Source organism: Gadus morhua, chromosome 9, assembly GCF_902167405.1.
Source record: "Gadus morhua chromosome 9, gadMor3.0, whole genome shotgun sequence".
NCBI classification, from domain to species: Eukaryota; Metazoa; Chordata; class Actinopteri; order Gadiformes; family Gadidae; genus Gadus; species Gadus morhua.
Genome location: NC_044056.1, coordinates 12,928,356 through 12,950,118, shown reverse-complemented (window position 1 = coordinate 12,950,118; position 21,763 = coordinate 12,928,356). Strand labels below are relative to the sequence as shown.

Genomic DNA, 21,763 nt, shown 5'->3' with positions numbered 1-21,763 from the left:
ATACACGCGCGCGCCTCTCTCCCACACACACACACACACACACACACACACACACACACACACACACACACACACACACACACACACACACACACACACACACACACAGTTTATTACCACATTCGACTACAAAAGCTCAAAGAACTCCACATTCCACAGACCTCCAGGATACAGTGAAAGTAACCTCGCGATACTTCTGATGTAGTCCGCGTTGTTACACAACATCGCGATACTCCTCCGAGTGTGTGAGTTCAGCAGCTAGTATTGGAGCTCGACGCTAGCATCTCTCTGCTCCTCAACCAGATCGATCCAGTCCCTCCTCCGTTAAACCAGATTGATACAGTCCTCGGGACCAGGTGAAGACCACGATGGCAGAGACAGACCCCAAGTCGGTGCAGGACCTCACAAACGTGGTGAGTATCCAGCTAGCCGAGGCTATCCAGCTGGCCCAGGCTATCCAGCTAGCAGAGCATCTCCACCCGTCCTCCAGATTCAGAGTCTGAAGGGATGGTTATAATTGTCATTGTGATGTTATACTGGTCATCGTAATGGTTAAACTGGCCATTGTGATGGTTATGCTGGTCGTTGTGATGGTTACACTGTTCATTGTGATGTTATACTGGTCAACGTGATGTTACACTGGTCAAAGTGACGTTATACTGTCATTGTGATGTTATACAGGTCATTGTGATGGTTATACTGTCATCGTCATGTTATACTAGTCATTGTGATGGTTATACTGGTCATCGTCGTGATAGTTATACTGGTCATTGGGATGTTATACTGGTTATATGTTATGTTATTTGTAATCATTACCGATCTGTACTTTTGGTCGTTCAGTCGGAATGAATTCAAAGTCTGTTGCTGGTCGTCATGGAGACGGTCCAGCCGGTGACAGCGAGTTGGGACAGGAGCGGGAGAGTCAACGGTATCTTTCGTAGCTTTACGATGGTTTCCCCAGTAACATCAGTGAGCGACGGCGTTATCGACCGGGAGCGCCTCCTGGCCATGATTAACGTCTGCTCCGTCCTCAGGTCCAGACGCTGCTCCAGCAGATGCAGGACAAGTTCCAGACCATGTCGGACCAGATCATCGGGAGGAATATCCTTAACAGAAAGAGCCCCGATTACACCTCTATGTTGTTGTCACACCACCCGATATGAGCCCCATGTTGACGTTACACCACCCGATATGAGCCCCATGTTGATGTTACACCACCCGATATCACCCCCATGTTGATGTTACACCACCTGACATCTCCCCCATGTTGATGTTACGCCACCCGATATCACCCCCATGTTGAGGCTGGGTGATTAATCGAATTTTGATCGTGATTTCGATTTTAGCGTCAAACTTTCACAAAATTGACATCGAGTTTTCGATTTTATCTTTTATAGAAAGGGAGAACAGATGGATACATGTTTTTAGATTGGAACATTTTCTTTTTGTCCATTTTGTGTATTTTTTTAAGGCGAAATTTCAAAGTTCTCAGTTCCGAAGATTTTTTGGCAGAGACATGCTGAAAAAATAGATGTTTTCAAACTCAAACCATAAGCACCAGTTTACCAGGGGTCAAGTCCCCTGATAGGCTGGTGTTCTACCTACACCTGCATGACTCCCCCCCCCCCCAGTCCAGAGGCAGGTGGTCTCAGGGCTGATGTTGACCCGCTGGTTCCTTAACTGCCGCCACTCGACGAGATGAGCACACGCATCGACGACCTTGAGAAGAACATCGCCGACCTCATGACCCAAGCGGGGGTGGAGGAGATCGAGGCTCCGCCCGAGAAACCCAAGGAGGGTCAGGGGTCGTAATACAGGTGAGACCATTGACACAGGAGAGACCATTAATCACACCTGCGTACAGGAGAGACCATTGATCACACCTGCGTACTTTTTTTTTAAGTACTATTTTCTGGTCTATTTTCCCAATAGACCATTTTCTTGGTCTATTGGGTCATTCAAGTGAATCGCCTAGAACCGGAGAGTTTTCTTTGTGCATGCCATGCAGGCTAAAATTGCGAAACATTATTGGATAATTCTTATAATGGACATTTCTCTGGGCCAATCGGAATCTCCGCACTTGCTTCAGAATCTCGCCGACTGAGCTCGCCTTTGGATGAGACGCCTGGCTACCGCGCGAGTCTGATGGAAACTCTTAACGTCAATTTGAAGTAGGGGTGAGCTGTATAAACGATATTGAAAGTACACCACTGTGAATTTGCGCCACGGTATGGATTTTTGACGTTACCGTGTGACCGGTAGACAGTGTTGTGTGTAACGCGCAACAAAGTAACGCGTTAATACAGTAACCTAACTACTTTTTCATGTAAATAGTAAAGTTACACGCAACTACTGAGAATATGTACGAAACATAGTTCCTTTTTCAATTCGGCACAACGTTACTTTTCCCAGGGACAAATTTGACAGTGATACTGCCTTCAGGCAGTATGCTATTGCGTGCTTGCCGGTAGTCACTTCACAAGCTCTCATTCTACACCATACGAGACAGACGGTAGCGTGAAGCTGTCTCTGCATATCAGACATTGCTTCCGCAGGCATTTTCCAAAGCCAGTCCTTACGACAAAAATGTCGATAGAAAGCTTTAAAAACACTCGATCCCAGGTACGCGTTACCGGCCCGCACACATCTAAACAGCTATTTGTTTGCTTGATTCATCTAACGTTAGCTACCGGTTTTTTAACGTTTTATAATTTACAATAATATTGTATTTTTAGGACCGAGTCAACGCCGAGTACTGCACAAACGTAGACCTTGCATAAAGTTAGTGAATTCTAACAATATAGGGCTATTTAGATAAATAATCGGGCAAGGGTGTTGTCCTAGGCTAATACACCAACAGCAAATTTCTGTATAATAAAGGGCTACATTTTGCATCCAAGTCTGTCATTTTAAATCTTTCCTTTTGTATTGTGTGCCACAACCTCCGTAATGAATATTCACGCTAAATCCCGCCCAGGGTAGCTCAGAATTCGAGTAGTCCTTGGACCGATGATTTTCGCCCCCCCCATGACACAGTCACCTTTTTTACTCAGGAGTTTGCAGGTCTGATAAATACAGGAGACCAGTGATGCAGGAGAGACCAGTAATACAGGAGATACCAGTTATACAGGAGAGGAGAGACCAGTAATACAGGAAACCAGTGATACAGCTGAGGCGAGACCAGTAATACATGTGAGGAAAGACCAGTGATACAGGAGAGACCAGTTATCAATGTTCCCCTTGGACCGAGGATGCGCTCCATCAGAGCAGTAGCAGTCGTGTAGTTGGGTTGTAGAGTCCAGGTAATTATGAGCAACGTACTTTAGGTTTTGATGTACAGAATTGATGTTAGTATACCTGTAATGCCAGTCCACGTCGTCCTCTTCAATCGATGGTGGTGAGGAGAGACCAGCTAGATTAATACAGGAGAGGAGAGACCAGCTAGATGAATACAGGTGAGGAGAGACCAGTAATACAGGAGGAGACCAGCTGGATTAATACAGGAGAGGAGAGACCAGCTGGATTAATACAGGGGAGGAGAGACCAGCTAGATTGATACAGGAGAGGAGACCAGTAATACAGGTGAGAGACCAGCTTGGTGAGGAGAGACCAGAAATACAGGACAGGAGAGACCAGGTAGATTAATACAGGAGGAGAGACCAGCTAGATTAATTCAGGAGAGGAGAGACCAGTAATACAGGACAGGACAGACCAGCAAGATTAACACAGGAGGAGAGACCAGCTAGATTAATTCAGGAGAGGAGAGACCAGTAATACAGGTGGGGAGAGACCAGGTAGAGAAGAGACCAGTGTCTCAGCAGAGCTTCTGGTGAGGTGACCTGAACTAACCGTGTGCCACTCTCCTCCCCAGGTTACCAAACAACCAGGCATGAGGCCCCCCCCCCCGGGCCAGAGGACCCCAGCGCCGACCCATTCTGTTACGGAGACGTGGGAAATGATTGATTTTTACATATTGATATTGTGATTTAGTTATTTAGTGACTTGACCAACGTACCGTTATCTGGAAACTGAGACTTCTGCCCACGGGGGGGGGGGGGGCAGAGTATAGAGGGGGGCACTACGTAGGGGTGGGGCAGAGTATAGAGGGAGGGGGGGCACTACGTAGGGGTGGGGCAGAGTATAGAGGGGGGGCACTACGTAGAGGGGTGGTCAATGATGCTCATCCCAGGTAGAGTCAACATCTCAGGCCTTGAAAAGTCGTTTTTGTGCCAATTTGGGGATGCATTCCAAATGTGAGTGATTTAATTCTAATAAAAGGTATTTAAATATGTCTGTCTGGTGGTCTGTTTCCAGTGAACCATGGCTGCAAAGAACGTGCCAGAATCGTTTTGAATGTGCTTCTTTATTCAAACATTTAACACATCACAGATGAACAACTTGTCTCCAGCACTGAACCAGGAACCATCAGTGCCAACCTGGAGAAACATCTTCTGTCAAGAGCCTCTTCAAAAAAAGAAAGAATCAAGAAATAAAACGAAATAACACGTTGGGCCGCCAGGCTCGAGCAGTCATGTTCCACCAGCAACTCCAAACTAGCAGCTCCTCCACAGCTAGAACACAAAGTCCGCCTCAGTCATGTCGATGGCCCACGCAAACTTGTCTCTCTGGCTTTTGTTGTAGATTTTGTCCAGAGGGACGTCCATGTTCTTACACCTGGAGAAGGAACCGATAGCATGTTCTTACGCCTGGAGAAGGGACCCATAACATGTTCCAACACCTGGAGAAGGAACCCATAACATCATGTTCTAACACCTGGAGAAGGAACCCATAACATCATGTTCGGACACCAGGTAGTTTAGCTTGAAGGTGTGTAGTGTGTGTACCAGGCCATGCTGATGCAGGGGTCCAGGTAGTTGAGCTTGGAGGTGTGTAAATGTGTGTAGTGTGAAGTACCAGGCCACGCTGATGCGGGGGTCAAGGTAGTTGAGCTTGGAGGTCCCCAGGGCGATCTGCTTGTTCTCTTCGCGGTCCGTCGCCTGCACCTCCATCTTCAGCACCTGCTCCTCACACCGCTCCACCGCCTTCTTCTTCCTCTCCACCAGCCTGGAGAGAGACAGGTCAGGTCTCTTCCACCGGTTCCACCCTGCAGTCGGCTGCCAGGTCTGAGTCCAGGGAGGTCTTAAGTCGGGCTGATCGTATCTAGAGCTCAGCGGTGTCTAATCCTTAGCCTAGCTGTGCTTCTGTCTAGCTCAGCGGTCTCTAGTCCTTAGCCTAGTGGTGCTTCTGTCTAGCTCAGCGGTGTCTAGTCCTTAGCCTAGTGGTGCTTCTGTCTAGCTCAGCGGTCTCTAGTCCTTAGCCTAGTGGTGCTTCTGTCTAGCTCAGCGGTGTCTAGTCCTTAGCCTAGTGGTGCTTCTGTCTAGCTCAGCGGTGTGTATTCCTTAGCCTAGTGGTGCGTCTGTCTAGCTCAGCGGTGCTTACGTCTGTATCTTGGCGTCTCCTTTGGCCTTGTTCTCCTTCTTGGCCTGTTTGAACTCCGTCTTCGCCAGCGCTAGCTGCTCCTTCCTAGCAACGATCTGAATGGAGAACAGAGGGTTCAGTTAGCTTAGCAGGTACTAGCATACTGAATGGAGAACAGAGGTTTCAGTTAGCTTAGCAGGTACTAGCATACCTAATGGAGAGCAGGGTTCAGTTAGCTAAGCAGGTAGATGCATACTGAATTAAGAACACATTTCAGTTAGCTTAGCGTAGAGAAGCGGGTAGGGGTTAGACAGGTAAGGAGGAGCAGATAGGGGTCAGGGGTCATGTTGCTCTAGGATGACAAGAGCTAGACTAAAGGCTAAAGTCATGGCCCTGACGTAGCTCCCCCTGACCTGACGTATCTCCCCCTGACCTGATGTAGCTGACCTTGGCCTGCAGGTTGGCCATGGACTGGTCAAAGGTCTTTGGCGGCGCCCTCTGATGGTTACAGAGGATGGCCACGGCGCGGTTTGCCCGGTTGTAGGACAGCAGCTTCTCCGATGGGTTATCGGACTCTGGAGATGGGGAGGAATGACGTCTTAACCTATACATGGATCTCAAAGTTTGAGTATTTGGAAAAGCCCTTCATCCAATATATAATCTTCAAGTAATACATAGTAATCTACACCACAAAATACTTGAATACTTTTCATTAACAGAGACCATCAACGGTCAAATACTCTGAGCATGTTTGTCAACATTTAAACAATACGAACACCTGACTGTGGTGTTACGGGGATTTTATGGTGACAGTGCTGTGACGTTATGGTGTAATGTTATACGGACTGTTGGATAGCAGCCCGAGTTGCTCCTGAAGGGTGACGTTATGATAATGTGATGTTATGGCGACAGTACTGTGATGTTATGGTGACAGTGATTTTATGGTGTGATGTTATACGTACTGTTGGACAGCTTTTTGAGCTGCTCCTGCAGGGTGATGGAGGCGTTGAAGGTCCTGAACACCTTGGCTGTCAGACCGTCCATCAGGGAGGACAGGTGCTTGTTGAGCACTGCAGTCTGCAGGGAGGGACAGACGGGTAGGGGGACAGAGAGGTAGAGAGACAAACAGAGGGACAGACGGGTTACTCCGTTACATCCGTTTCCATGTTGATAGGACTATGACACAAGGACTATGAGGAGCAGAGAACAGCCGTCTTTCCTTTCTTGTTCCGCTGCAGAACATTAGACTGTCCCTGTTCCTAAAGCATGCAGTACTGCCAGCACCCAGCAGGGGGCACTGCAACTCCACCGTACCCCAGCTCAACATGAACTGCACAGTGGAAGCCATTTAAAACCTGTTTATGCACACATGATCAAAATCACAGCCAGGTAAGTTCTCATTTCCCTCCGAGATGATGTCAGACGTACAAGCGAGTCCGCTCAGAGCTGATGCTACCGTAGAGATCGAGCTCTGTAGACCCTCTGCCGTAGAGATAGAGCTCTGTAGACCTCTGCCGTAGAGTCAGAGCTCTATAGACCCTCTACAGTAGAGCGCTGTCCTATGGTTGTGTGTCCATGCATGAGCCTCAGTGTGTGCGTCTCTGTATTTCTATCTTTGTGTCCCTGGTCTCCCATCGCCTCAGGAACCGATTAAAAAGCAAAGTGTCACACGGACAGACTCAAATTCAACCCTTTTCCTCCATTTCTCTCTTCCTCCCTCCTTCTCGCTCTATTGCTCACTATCCCTCCCTCCCTCATTCCTTCTTGCCCTCTATCCCGCCCTCTTGCCCTCCATCTCTCCTTCTTGCCCTCCCTCCCTCCTCTTGCCCTCTAACCCTCCTTCTTCCCTCTATCCCTCCATCCTTCTTGCCCTAAGGCCATAATATCACAATATTAAAATATGATGGTGATGCCGTCGTCTGCATGTGTGCGTCTCAGAACACAGAAGCAACCGAAGCAACCTGAAACCGCCTCCCCCTCCAGGGGACGTCAGCCTGCCAACCTCAGACCACCTCCAGGGGCGTCGGCCTGTCCCCTCACCCCTGCTGAGTGGCCACACTGAGCAGATGAGGCCCCCTCCCCCGCCCCCCCCTGTATTAAAATTTCTTACCCGCCTGGGTTTAATCTCCTCACATTCTTCTCATTTCCACTTCCTCTCCCCACTCCTCTCCAATCCTTTCTCTCTCCTACCCCCTCCTCCCCTCCTCCTCCTCAACCCCAACCTGCTCATCATCATTCATGCTGTGGGCCACTACTTGACCTCTGACCTCCAGGTTGGCCCCTGATGGCATTTAACCTCTGACCTCCAGCTTCCTGTTCTACATCCGTCTCCTCGGGGATCCCAGCACTCAGGGTCACCAGCCAGTCAGCCAGACAGAGGAGCAGGTAGGGGTTACTGTGCGTTCACAGACCAAACGCGACATTTGTCACCCGTTTGCGTTGTCGCAGAAGTTTTGTCGCGCCACAAATCATAATCTGTCGCTGTGCAAGTTTTGTCGAATTTGTTGCGCCACAACAAGATAACCACCATTGCATGTCTTTACCTTTTGTGGAAGAGGGAGAGACGTCGGAGGACCCGACACAGTCGCATAATATTGTAATGACCACGGAAGAGGCAGTGAATGAAGTATTGATTAGACAGATTTATTAGATAGGCCTACCTAATAAACCGTTGGAACACACCTGAATTGAGAACACAGAGACCGGAAACCATAGCAACGCCGGTAAACAAACCCCGAGAAGCCCAATCCCTATAAGAGCTCCCCGCGCTACGGCCATCCGGAGGCGCACAGATTGTCGCAAACGGCAACAATCACTTTCTCCTCCTTGCTGCAGTGCACTGCACTGAGTGACGGTTGAACGCTGATTGGCTGTTACATTACACAAGTCACTCAGTGGCCACGCTGTTGAACACTGATCGGCTGTCATCACGCAAAATTTGTGTCAAAGTTGAAATATTTCAACTCGAGCGAATTTGTCGCGCCAGAAATCCTCATGAACGTGCTCGCCTGTGCACGGCGAAAGTGTGGCGCGACAAATCAAAACTTGTCGCGACACGCGTCTCTACGTTCACTTTGTATGGGATCTTGTCGCCCCGTCGCGTTTGGTGTGAACGCACAGTTGGACAGTACAGAGAAAGGTCGTTAAGGAGCAGGTAGGGTTAGACAGTACAAAGACCAGTCATTAAGGAGCAGGTAGGGGTTAGACAGTACAAAGACAGGTCATTAAGGAGCTGGTAGGGTTAGACAGTCAGAACCAGGCAGTACTCACATTCAGCCGGTCAAACAGCTCGTCCGACGGGTTCTTGTTCTCCATGAACAGAATCACGTTCTTGAACACCTGGAAGGTAATCACATGTTGGGGTTACATGATACAGCCGTTACAGGGGATACATGATACAGCAGCAGTAGCACTTGTGGTATTAGTAGTACTTGTGTGGTGTAGTACTTGTAGTAATACTTGTGGCAGCAGTACTACAGTGATGTTTTGACCTTTCCTCTCACTCTCCAGAGATCAGAATGGATTCTGTTTAATTCCATGCGACATACAGCAATATCCTAGGAGGCGTGCATTAGGGTGGAGGAGTGCATTAGGGTGGAGGAGTGCATTAGGGTGGAGGAGTGCATTAGGGTGGAGGAGTGCATTAGGGTGGAGGAGTGCATTAGGGTGGAGGAGTGCATTAGGGTGGAGGAGTGCATCAGGGTGGAGGTGTGCATTAGGGTGGAGGAGTCTACCTTCTTCTCAACAGGAACCTTGTTGTAGTATCTGATAGAGTCTTTCCCCAGGAAGTCGAACTCCACCACGAAGTCGCTGGCGTCCAGGTTGGGGTGCACCGTGATGTGCTCCACCCGGAGCGAGCAGCAGCCAACCGTGTCCGCCGTCTCCCCCTCCTCCTTCTCGTTACCCGCCCTCAATGCCAGCTATAGACAGACAATGTACTGCTTTATGTTGAATACACAGTGTGTAGCTGTAGAGAAGTCTTACAGTGTGGGGTTTGTCTCATCACCGGGTCCAACCTAATTCCCCGGGTCCATCCCCAGGTCCACAAGGGCCACCTTTAGTCCCCCCAGGTCCACAAGGGCCACCTTTAGTCCCCCCAGGTCCACCTTTAGTCCCCCCAGGTCCACCTTTAGTCCCCCCAGGTCCACCTTTAGGCCCCCCAGGTCCACCTTTAGGCCCCCCAGGTCCACCTTTAGGCCCCCCAGGTCCACCTTTAGGCCCCCCAGGTCCACCTTTAGGCCCCCCAGGTCCACCTTTAGTCCCCCCCAGGTCCACCTTTAGTCCCCCCCAGGTCCACCTTTAGTCCCCCCCAGGTCCACCTTTAGTCCCCCCCAGGTCCACCTTTAGTCCCCCCAGGTCCACCTTTAGTCCCCCCCAGGTCCACCTTTAGTCCCCCCCAGGTCCACCTTTAGTCCCCCCCAGGTCCACCTTTAGTCCCCCCAGGTCCACCTTTAGTCCCCCCCAGGTCCACCTTTAGTCCCCCCAGGTCCACCTTTAGTCCCCCCCAGGTCCACCTTTAGTCCCCCCAGGTCCACCTTTAGTCCCCCCAGGTCCACCTTTAGTCCCCCCAGGTCCACCTTTAGTCCCCAGGTCCACCTTTAGGCCCCAGGTCCACCTAAGTCACCTTGTCAATGAAGTAGAGGGCGACGGCTCTCTGCCGGGTTCCCATCTGCTTGGACTTGAAGTCCTGGGTGTACTGCCTCCGGATGCTGTCCACACAGGTCTTCAGCCTCCGAGCCACCTCGTACTTCTCCCAGTCCTTCTCCCCCTGGGGTTGGAGGTCAGAGGGCAAGGGGCGATGGAGAGATAAGAGGAACCGACTGCTTAACATTAAGGAGATCAGAACATGTGCGGCAGCGAAGCGGCTGTGTTCCGTACTGCAATCCCCACTGGAATGGGTAGGGTACGGACATGTTGCGGCTGATGGCTCAAGACGTGCATGATTATAATAGGATTATAACGTGCATGATTCATATTTTCATATTATGATTATTATATGAATTGTAAAAATGATACGATTAGAATGATTCATACAATATTATTCATATATAAAACCATAGCAATAATGTTGAAACCCCAGTCGATAATGCAACAACATTCGTTCACCACAAATGACTCTTAAAAGAAGTGCTAGCATTAAAATATTTTTTAACCAATCAGCGAACAAAAGGCAACAGGCTGATTATCATTTAGGGGGCCATTCAATGATATGCAGAAGCGTCATCAACACGGCCACTGAAGTGGTTTGAGAAATACCGACTTTCTACGCCTCATTCAAATATAAAAGGTCATTTACATTTCCTACGGAGAAAATGCTACCTCAGGGGTAGTATTATTCAGGAGATTTTCAGGGTACAAAAGTCTGGATAGGTTTTTCACACAGACATACGGCTCATCAGGAGAACCCAAGGACTTACACGTTTGTCTGAAAGCAGCTAGTGTGTGAGCATTTGATTACATTATAAAATTAGTCCATTTAATGGTTACAGGGGTAATTGTTCAATGGAAAGTGTAGTATACTATGCATACAAATCAATTAAATAGCTTGTTATTCAGGGCTGAAAACTGCATTGACATTTAAAAATGCAAGGCAACTACTGTTGGATAGTTGAAAATAATAATCATCATTGAGAATTAACATCTCTTCAAGTGTCATGGCCAAGACAGGCAGCAGTAGCGTACAGTCACACATAGAATACACACAAAACATAAGAAAAATAAAACTAAAACAGGCCGCAGGGGGTGCTCTATAGACATAATTCACCATACTGTGTTATTGACATGTTTTCATTCTGCGTTATAGGGACACGGTCTCTTTCAGATCATGTCTATTGTGTGTTGAAATGCCGGTCGGAGCGATGTTTGAATTTAACTGTTTTATATGAATGAACGACCTGCCGTTGCTTGTCGAGGTAAGAAATTGTCGTGGTCGATGAGAGGGGTCAACATCTTTTTTTCTTTTCTTTCAGGTGATCGACCCCATAGGGGTCAATGTGAGCTCATGAATATTCATGAGAAAATGCTAACTGATTGGCTGTAGAAGTGTTCTGAGACATGGCAGGGAACCGGCAACTTTCACAAATAGAAGAGGCACGAATCGTAAACAACGTGCCGGTTTGGGGACGGTTCCGTGCCGTACCGCGACCGTATCCAGTGGAATAGCCTACATTGACTATATCGGTTTTCATTATTTTCGGCGACCGTTTTACTGCCGTGGCGCTTCTGGTGGATATTGGCCTAAAGGTTACAGTAGAATAGAAGTACAGTAGAATAAGATTGAATACAACCTAGAAGAGGACCGTTCAAATACAACCAATCAATAGAGAAATAACTAAAAACAGTCAACAGATGAGAGGTTCAGCTCAGAGGTACAGCTCCCTGTAGCTCAGAGGTTCAGCTCCCTGTAGCTCAGAGGTTCAGCTCCCTGTAGCTCAGAGGTTCAGCTCCCTGTAGCTCAGAGGTTCAGCTCCCTGTAGCTTAGAGGTTCAGCTCCCTGTAGCTCAGAGGTTCAGCTCCCTGTAGCTCAGAGGCTCAGCTCGTCCCAGCAGCTTTAGTGAGTGTGTCGTTTCTGTCGGCCATCAGGCGGAACTCTGTACCGGACCGTTGATGTTCATTTGTGGAGCTCTGATTCAGAACCGTTAACGGGCAGAGGTGAGCCGGTATTGAAAAGCAACGCACAACTGAACGTTCTCCACCAATCAGGACCTAGTGTTTAAACCACGGAGGTAACGAGCCTCATTAACCAATCTGGACCCAGTGTTTATACAAAAGAGGTAACAAGCCTCATTAACCAATCAGGACCCAGTGCTGAAAAGTACCCGGTTTGGACCTAGTTTAGATTAGAGTGGGTAGTTAGCCGTAACATATATATTTCGAGTTGGTAGGCATGTGCACTATATATCAAGGTATACTATATATTCTGAGTAGGTATATTAAGGTGTGCTATAGTTGTACTATATATTCAGAGTAGGTACATTAGGTGTCCTCTACAGGTGTACATTAGGTGTACTCTACAGGTGTTGACCTTGAGCTTTGAGTTGGCGTTCAGCATGATGTACTTGATGGATCCCTGGATATTCTCCGTCCAGCTGGCCAACCATGTGACCGTGTTGTCATGACGAATCTCCTTCCAGCGGTGACCAGGGGGCGGAGCCGGGATCTTAGACTCACTGGGGAGAGGTAGGGAGGGAAGGACAAGAGAGAGAGGGAGGGTTAGTCTATGACTGAGTGAAAGGGCTGCATGTCTTAGAGAGGAACTTAACCAGCGAGGAACTTAACCAGATTCAGGACCGGAGCACGTGTTGTGGTGTTGTTGTGTTGTTGTGTCGTTGTATTGCTTCAGGAGATGAGCAGCGAAGAGCGGCTCATCTCCTGAAGTCCCCCCCCCCCCCCCCCCCCTGTTACAGTTGACGATGACCCCCCCCCCCCTGACCTGCTACAGTTGATGATGACGTGCTCCGGCTGGATCCTCTTCTTCAGCATGCCCTGCTTGGGGTGCTCGCCGCGGCCCCGGAACAGACCAGGCGGCTCAATCTTGAAGTTCCCGATGCGCTCGCGGTGGTGGTCCAGCAGGCAGAAGCCGTACTCCTCCACCGTCTGCTGGTTGGCCTCCTTGATCACCTGGAGGAGGAGGACGAGGAGGAGACACAGGAGACAAGTAGAAGTTAATCTGAGACACAGCAAACTTATCCAAAACTGAAAGGGGCGGAGTTATGCCTTTAACGTTTCTTTACGGAGATAAGTGAGTAGATGAGGCTTTCATCTTACCTACAAGAAGAGGAACAAGAAGAGGAACAATAAAGAAACGGGAGCGATAACGCAGTCTACTGTTCCATACAGAGGAAAAAAGTTCTAGAGGAGAAGAGACTTCCTAGAGGAGAAGATCAGAGACGTTCTAGAGGTGGAGGTCAGAGACGTTCTAGAGGTGGAGGTCAGAGACGTTCTAGAGGTCAGAGACGTTCTAGAGGTCAGAGACGTTCTAGAGGTGGAGGTCAGAGACATTCTAGAGGTGGAGGTCAGAGACGTTCGAGAGCCGGAGGTCAGAGACGTTCGAGAGCCGGAGGTCAGAGACGTTCTAGAAGTGGAGGTCTGAGACGTTCTAGAGGTGGAGGTCAGAGACGTTCTAGAAGTGGAGGTCAGAGACGTTCTAGAGGTGGAGGTCAGAGACGTTCTAGAGGTGGAGGTCAGAGACGTTCTAGAGGTGGAGGTCAGAGACGTTCTAGAGGTGGAGGTCAGAGAAGTTCTAGAGGAGGTGAGAGACGTTCTGAAGGAGAAGGTCGTACCAGCTTCTCCTCCTTGCTCATGTTCTTGCGCGCCTCCACCTTGGCCTTGTGCATGGCGTGCAGCTCACTGAAGTCACACTTGTTCAGATCCTGGATCAAAAGCCGCTCTTCGCTGCTCATCTCCTGAAGCAATACAACGACACAACAACACAACATCACAACACCACAACACGTGCTCCGGTCCTGAATCCTCTGGTGAGCCCACTGAGGGCTGTGATCCCCATGCCCCCCAGTGTGTCGGTGGGACGTGTTCTGATCTCAGTTTGTCTCACCAGTCCTCTCCTCCCTCCTCAGCAGACCATAACCACTACCTCCTCCAGTTCAGCAGACCATAACCACTACCTCCTCCAGTTCAGCAAACCATAACCACTACCTCCTCCAGTTCAGCAGACCATAACCACTACCTCCTCCAGTTCAGCAGACCATAACCACTACCTCCTCCAGTTCAGCAGACCATAACCACTACCTCCTCCAGTTCAGCAGACCATAACCACTACCTCCTCCAGTTCAGCAGACCATAACCACTACCTCCTCCAGTTCAGCAGACCATAACCACTACCTCCTCCAGTTCAGCAGACCATAACCACTACCTCCTCCAGTTCAGCAGACCATAACCACTACCTCCTCCAGTTCAGCAGACCATAACCACTACCTCCTCCAGTTCAGCAGACCATAACCACTACCTCCTCCCTTTGCCAGTTCAACAGAACAGGATGTTATTCAGACGACTCCTGCTGCTCCGCCAGCGACCGCCGCTCACACGCTAACACGCTTACCGAGCCCAGGCTGCTACTTCCTGCCAGGGGACGCTGTGTGATTGATGGGTGGTGGGGGCGGGGGCCGGTGGCATAAGAAGAGGATGTTTCTGTTGTAATAAAGTGTTGAATTGGATTTGTTCAGATGCAGGGGAGCTAGTTATATGGATTAGCATATCAATGCTTGGTACAAATCGTATTTTGAAGCGCATTGAGCGCAAAGCGGTGCAAAATTAATTCAGCATGATATGCCCAAAGGGCGGGGGGGGGGGGGGGGGCAATGACAGACACAAGAACCATGCGTGAGGATCTCTGTATAAATCTTCACCAAGCAAAACGGGAAGAACAAGCAGAAGACATCCCGCTGGTGACGGTTAGAGGCTGATGGCCTGTGGCTCATCTCAGAGTTTAGGCTTTAAGCTGACTTGATTTCAATTGAACCACAAACTGATCTGTCTCTCTCCCTCTCCCCTCTCTCCAGCGAGTCGCTCTATAGCTCTTGTCATATTGGCAGCCTTAATTATTTTGGACAAGTGAGTGTCCAAATGGAGGCTGGAGTCCTGCTGACAGTGCGGGGGGCAGAACCAAATCCCCACCTCGACGGACGCTTGGGCCAGCAGAGAACCCCACAACTCCCAGAACCTCGTTACCATCCCAGAACAGTACTCATGGCTGTGACTACGCCCTGTATTCACAGTGGAGGAAGTTGGGTTAGAGCAGGGGTCACCAACATAGTGCCCGCGCGCCCGCAAGGACCATATGAGGCGCCCGCAGGCGCTCTTTCCCACCCTTTTTTAAGTCATTGTTGATAATTATTGCGAGAAATCATTAACATGATCAGCGTCTTCACATAGATGAGTATCATTAATAATAATATATAACTAAAGGCAAACTGAGCAAATTTGTTATTTCAGAAGAGTGTATCAAACTGGGTGCCCTTCGTATGACTCAGTACCCATGAAGTAGCTCTCAGGTTCAAAAGAGTTGGTGACCCCTGGGAGAGTCGTAGAGAGGTATTTGACAGAGATAATGGGAGAGGTCCTTCTCCTGCCCTTCATCATCCCCTCCTCTCGCCCAGGATGGATACCTTTCTCCAGTCTTTGAAGAAGTTCTCCCTGAACACCGCCTTGGTGGTGTACTCGTGGTCCAACATCTGGCCGAAGAACAACGCCACCTCCTCCGAAGCCAAACTCAGCTTCACCACCTTGCCTGGAGAGAGAGACACAATTCACCCCCTGACCTGGAAAGAAACACACACTTCACCCCCTGACCTGGAGAGAGAGACACACACTACACCACCTGACCTGGAGAGAGAGACACACACTTCACCAACTGAACTGGAGAGAGTCACATCAGCTTCGCCCCCTGAACTGGAGACGCACACTTCGATAGAGTGAGACACATCCAGTCTACATCTAGCCTCCTCATACGGTGGCTGTGAGTCTGCGATAATTTCATCCCAGCTGCAGGCAGAGCCAGGAAGGATGGAGACTTGTTTTTATAAAGGACAGATTTGCAACTAATGAGTGAAAGACCATTATTCAAACGTTCCTCTCATCAACTGAACCACTCTGCTCCACGGTTTTTCCTCCAGCGTTTTATCCTGACCCAACATTCCTGCTCCCCTAGCGGACAGTGAGACCGTCATGTGTAATATTTGATTGTTTGGTGTCGATGACCGTATGCCGGCTGCCTCCTGGTGGAAGGCTCATAAACTGTAGATATTCCAAGGTAGAGTTTCGAAGCCCTGGGTTCGAGGCCCTGGGTTCGAGGCCCTGGGTTCGAGGCCCTGGGTTCGAGGCCCTGGGCTGGGTCACTCACCGTTGTAGTAGAACCGGACGTTGTCCGGTAGAGACTCGAACTCAGGGGGAAAGCAGGGTCCCTTATGTTCCAGAAACTTCCATTTCACCCCGGACTCATACTTGGCTTCCTCCCACCTGCCAACATCACAGAGAAGATGAGAGAAAGACGAGTCTACTCCCGTGTGTCCAAAAGACGGGATTTTAATTGGATCTCCAAATCATTTGGAAATGCTTTTTCCGCCACAGTATATCTTTTTGTCCGCATGGGGGCGTTGCCATTTCTAACCAGAAACACTCAGCATGGATCTCCACTCTCAGATAAACCAAACCTCAGGCTGTGACCATCTGTAAGGCCAGCTTTATAATCCTGCTGCTTTGATCATCCTTTTAAGAGGATTGGAATGGATAACAGTGTTAAGACGAAATTGTGTTTGTTGCAAAGAATTGAGGGCATTTTAACTAAATATAATTGATATAAATTGTTTGCATTCAATAGGGCTATAATCCTACAGTCTATACATTCATAGGGAAAGGGCCGTCTGCCTTGTTATTTTCAGAAAGTGGGAGAAAGGTAGAGGAAACAAGAGTCTAGAGGGCAGACTGAGCAGCAGGGTTCTGGGATGAAACCCCTACGTCCTCCACCTCATGACGATGTGGATCACAGCTGAAGGACTCATAGGTTCTAGGATGGGTGGGTTCTACTGACCACCGCCAGCGGTTCTGCTCCTCCTCTTCCTTAATCTTCAGCTTCGTCCTCCTCGCCTCGTCAATCTGCTCCTTGGTTTTCTTCACCTTTTTGGTGCCTCCCTCCTCCTTCACCTCTCTTTTCACCTCCTTCTTCACCTGCACCACAGAACATCATGATAATTCCATATTCCTCTCCACAGATCATCATAACTCCATATTCCTCACCACAGAACATCATGATAACTCCATATTCCTCACCACAGATCATCATGATAATTCCATATTCCTCTCCACAGAACATCATGATAACTCCATATTCCTCACCACAGATCATCATAACTCCATATTCCTCACCACAGAACATCATGATAACTCCATATTCCTCACCACAGAACATCATGATAACTCCATATTCCTCACAACAGAACATCTGGAGAACCTCATGTTCCTTACCACAGAACATCATGTTCCTTATCACAGAACATCATGATAACCCCATATTCCTCACCATAGAACATCAGGCGAACCTCATGTTCCTCACCACAGAACATCATGATAACTGGGGACTCGTAGACCAATGTGTGGCGCAGCGCCACAGAAACACAGCGCCACAAATTGATTCTGCTTTGTTTTTTACGCGATTTTAAAATATAAATATCATTCCGTTCATTCATCTCTGCATAGCACCCTTTCTCCCCGTCATTCTCGTTCGCACACGCACAGAGACAAGCGCGCATTCATGCCAATGGTGTGCGGGTATACACTACCACTTATTGGATCAACCCGCGTATCACTGATCCAAGCACACGCACTGACGGCTGATTCGCTCCCCCCCCTTCGGGCCTCCTCATCTTACACGGTCATTTTATATTGTTAAATGAGCAATTGCAAACCCCCCCCCCCCCCCCCCCCGGGCCCAGAGGACCCACCTTCACCGGCCCCCTGTTCTTGTCCTTTGGAGCCGTCGCGCTGGCTTCCCCCCCCGGCTCACGGCTCTTACTCTTCTTCTTCTTCTTCCTGTGGACGCTGAGGAACACAGAGACAAGGTTACAGACGAAGCTCTGTGGAGCGGCTGGATTACTAACGTCCTGAATAGACCAGAGTCCTACGCCATTCCAACAAAGTGGGCGTTGATCCATTTTAACTGTAGGATTCTATTTATGGCTTTATCATTCATTTTCAAATCAGACATATGCAGGTCAGGGGTCAGAGGTCAGGGGTCAGGAAATGGGGGGCTTGCACCAATGGAATCTTGGAAATGATGGCACTTTTGCCACCTGCTCCTCCTGATGTCTACTTCCTACACCTAATAATGTAGAGCAGCACACTGAACATACAGTGACAGGTGAGGAGGAGCAGTGGGGACTGACCTGGTAGTCTGACCTGGTAAAGAGGAGGAGGCCTCCTCTTTAGACCTCTTCCTCTTCAGTCCCCTCTTCTCTGAGGTGAAGTCCTGGTCCTCTGGTTCCTCCTTCACACTAAACCCAACACAGAAATAGTTACAGGAGCTCCATTCATTCATTCATTCATTCATTCATTCATTCATTCATTCATTCGAGCCTCCCCTCCCAGACCCAGAGGAGAACCTCCCAGACCCAGGAGAGAATGACCCAGAAGAAGGTCCTCCTTCCAGGGGTGCTAGGAAGGGGGATGGAGACGATGGGCCGACATGATGGTGACACCCAGGAGCTGTCCTCAGCGTTCACAGGATCTGAGAGGAGGTCCAGCAGGAGGTCTAGGAGGAGGTCAACCACAAGGCAGGTCCACCAGGAGGTCTTCAGGTACACCGGGAGGAGGTCCACAAGGAGGGGGTGAGCTTCCATCACACTAATCCACAGACTCAGCTCGGGCCCTCGACACCTCCGGGAATAGAACCCAAAATACACTTTTCCTTCATGTCTGGGGTGGTAATGAACAGCGAGGACTCACTCCGTCCCCAGAGCCAGAGCCGCCTGGAGCCTCCAGAGGCTGAGGGAGGAGGAGACCCTTGGCGCCCTGCGGAGCGGCCAATCACGCAGCCTCATTTATTACGCTGCCACCAGCCACATGCCATTAGTCCACCGCGCTCTCCGCCCAAATTAATTTCCTGACAGCTCCACACTCCGAGCCGGCCTCTGTCCACAACCCCCCCACCCCCCTCCCCTCCCCATCCAGCACCTCCCTCCGACGGCCAATCACAAGAATTAATTCCCATCCGCTCGGAAAAGACAGAAGAAAAAAGAAAAGGAAAATGAAAAGATTTAATTTAAATCGTAAACGGATTAGAGCCAATTTCCAGTGGCAGTGGCAAGATGCTGATGAGACGGTTCTACATTGAGAACAATCCCGGAAGCAGTGGACCGTGATAGGTTGGGGGGAGGGGGGAGGAGATGATTGGGAGAAGCCATCACTCACCACTAACTCGCCAGCTTATTATCCTCCTTAATAAGAAGCTGTCAGAGACATCAGGCGGTCTTACCTCACACCGTTAGATGAGGTCTGCTTCACTGGCCTCTCCTGATGATGAGGGAGTTAGATAAGACCCACAGTGAGGAGGAAGGTTCGACGTTGTAGTGCTGGGATATGATGGCTTAATGTAACGATCACAGAGACATTTCATCCAGAACTTTCCCATAAAGGTCACTTGCTGTCACTTTAATTCAAGAAATCTTGCAACACAATGAGCTAATTTATTGTCGTCACTGGACCCAGTGGGAATGGAAGCCCTAACCCTACCGTTGTTAATGCCTTGCTCTGCCTAAGGAATAGAACCTGGCAGTGTCAATATCTCGCTCCATCAGCTGAGGTGGACCAAAGAGATAAACTAATCCAACTATAAACAAACTATAACTAACTACACAGATGGACAGATGAGATGAAGTCTGCCTTCATCTCAGTCAGCGACTGGACGCCACCAGGCCTGGTGTTGGTCCATCGATGCAGACCCTCAGAACCTCAGGTGATGTTAGGCCTTTACCTTCTTGGAAGATCTCCTTTCGCCGGCCACATCTGAGGACCTCTTCTCCTTCCTCATGTTCGCACTGGACAGCATCATGCCACGACACGGAGAGGGTGGGCAAAGAACAGGTCAAAGGTCAGATTCTGAACATGAAAGTAGTGACATTACAGAGGATACCGCAGAACTCCAACAGAGAGGGTCTCTCTGCTGCATTCACAGAACTCAAAGAGGATTCTGGTCTCCTAGACCACCGTGTGATAGGGTTAGGGTTAGCTTCACATTGAGCGACTCTGTTCTTCTAGTCTACCCCACCAGGGGTTGGGGTTAGCTTCAAAGTGGACTCTGGTCTCCTAGTCCAACGGGTGTTAGGGTGAGCTTCATGGAGTGACTCTGGTCTTCTAATAAACCCCACCAGGTGTCTCAGACGCTGATTCTCCCGGGGAAACTATTTATTCCTCTGCACGTTTTCCTAGGAGTGGGTGATCGACTCTAGATCTGAATGCACATCAAAATCTAACGTTTTAGTGGAGGAGAAGGAACAAGTTTCCATCGACTGTAGACCAACAGTTGGAGCACGGCTCTTCTGAGGAGTTCCTCCGTCTCAGAGCTTCAGAGTCCTCCACCACTTTATCCTTCTGACGCCTAAACGCAGCGCATTATATCTTCAGGACTAATTGCTTGAAGCAGAAGTGTGTGTGCGCGAGGCAGAGCGGAACGAGTCTGTCAGAGACTCCGAGACCTGACTAAGAGCGTCCCTCCGCCTCGCATTCACAGCGTCACTCTGTCTGTGCAACACGCCGGGTAATAACACACGCATATAGAGGTTAATTAATTTATTCAAATGAAGACGAGAGGTCTGTGTATTAAACCCAATGACCCCCCCCACACACACACACACACACACACTTTGTGGACATAATAGAAGTGAACTCATTCCTCATCTGATTTATCTACACCATTACTACCCGTTTTTTTTTATTAAATATCCATTTCTGAGTTGTTTTCACTCCTTTTAATGCTTTCAGCCTCGTAGGGGAGGCTGGTGAGATGTCCTTTTATCTGCTCAATGTTAATGGTTTTGGAGTCGAGCTCTATGGATTTATAGAGGAGGTAAAAGCCTAGATAGATACTAGGCCGCCATGTAACTAAATAAATCAAATACACAATCTACAGCCTGTCTTGATCCATGGAGTTAGCATTTCAGAGCGTTGGTTTAACGAAAACTTTTCTTGTACCAAAGCATCTAAACGACACAAACGTTGTTCACCTTTTCTGGGCCGCGTCGCCCTTCGCCTCTTCCTCATCCATCAGCCTCCTCTTCGTGCCCTCCTTGGCCTCCTCATCCTCCCTCCCCATCTCTCACCTGCACACACACACACACACACACACACACACACACACACACACACACACACACACACACACACACACACACACACACACACACACACACACACACAGTGTAGTAGTGTAGTGAACATGAGTGGATAGGAGTGAACCATTAGCCGTTAGCAATCCGCGAGCTAAGACTCCAAGACCTGGGCGAGTGCATCCTGAGCGAGGGGGTGTGCGTCACTTCAGCAAGTAGTCTACTTACTATAACTAACTAAAACTATAACTCCTGATATCAGACCGCCGAGAGAGACTCACCTATAGCACCAGGGTCTCACCAATAGCGTCAGGGTCCAACCGGGAGGGTCCGGGTCCAAGCAGAGTTAGTATGTAGTATGTAGTTGGTTTGTAAAGGTTGATTGACGGACTGATGTTGTCGCTAATGCTGCGGAGCTAATTGACGCACGGCAGAGTGCCGCACGCAGGGTCATGCTGAACGTTAAATGGTTGAAAACCATGTGACTTAACTTTAATTGGTTAAGACGAGCG

At 49.2% G+C, this 21,763-nt stretch overlaps 2 protein-coding genes across 5 annotated transcripts; one reads left to right on the top strand and one right to left on the bottom strand.

Moving 5' to 3' along the window:
• Nucleotides 1-90: 90 nt before the first annotated feature.
• On the top strand, nt 91-4,291 carry hsbp1b (heat shock factor binding protein 1b). 2 transcript variants are annotated; one of them, XM_030367302.1, is made up of 4 exons: nt 102-413; nt 1,035-1,101; nt 1,691-1,817; nt 3,872-4,291. In XM_030367302.1, exons 1-3 carry the CDS (start codon nt 369-371, stop codon nt 1,810-1,812), a joined length of 234 nt encoding a protein of 77 aa, XP_030223162.1. In that variant the 5' UTR covers nt 102-368; the 3' UTR covers nt 1,813-1,817; nt 3,872-4,291. The 2 variants fall into 2 exon arrangements, with proteins under 2 accessions (XP_030223163.1, XP_030223162.1); XM_030367303.1 differs by lacking the exon at nt 3,872-4,291 and having other exon boundaries at nt 91-413; nt 1,691-1,819.
• Nucleotides 4,292-4,344: 53 nt separating this feature from the next.
• Nucleotides 4,345-21,716, bottom strand: zgc:173742 (DNA topoisomerase I, mitochondrial). 3 transcript variants are annotated; one of them, XM_030367288.1, is made up of 20 exons: nt 21,533-21,712; nt 21,150-21,245; nt 19,901-19,964; nt 19,403-19,440; nt 18,315-18,422; nt 17,874-17,970; nt 16,964-17,100; nt 16,277-16,392; nt 15,543-15,664; nt 13,701-13,823; nt 12,851-13,038; nt 12,443-12,587; nt 10,043-10,186; nt 9,153-9,338; nt 8,689-8,757; nt 6,381-6,495; nt 5,866-5,993; nt 5,440-5,534; nt 4,915-5,064; nt 4,345-4,674 (listed from the first exon to the last, which is right to left on the bottom strand). In XM_030367288.1, exons 2-20 carry the CDS (start codon nt 21,236-21,238, stop codon nt 4,572-4,574), a joined length of 2,217 nt encoding a protein of 738 aa, XP_030223148.1. In that variant the 5' UTR covers nt 21,239-21,245; nt 21,533-21,712; the 3' UTR covers nt 4,345-4,571. The 3 variants fall into 3 exon arrangements, 2 of the variants coding, with proteins under 2 accessions (XP_030223148.1, XP_030223149.1); XR_003978043.1 differs by having other exon boundaries at nt 4,457-4,674; nt 5,852-5,993; nt 21,533-21,716; XM_030367289.1 differs by having other exon boundaries at nt 4,611-4,738; nt 21,533-21,715.
• Nucleotides 21,717-21,763: the final 47 nt, after the last annotated feature.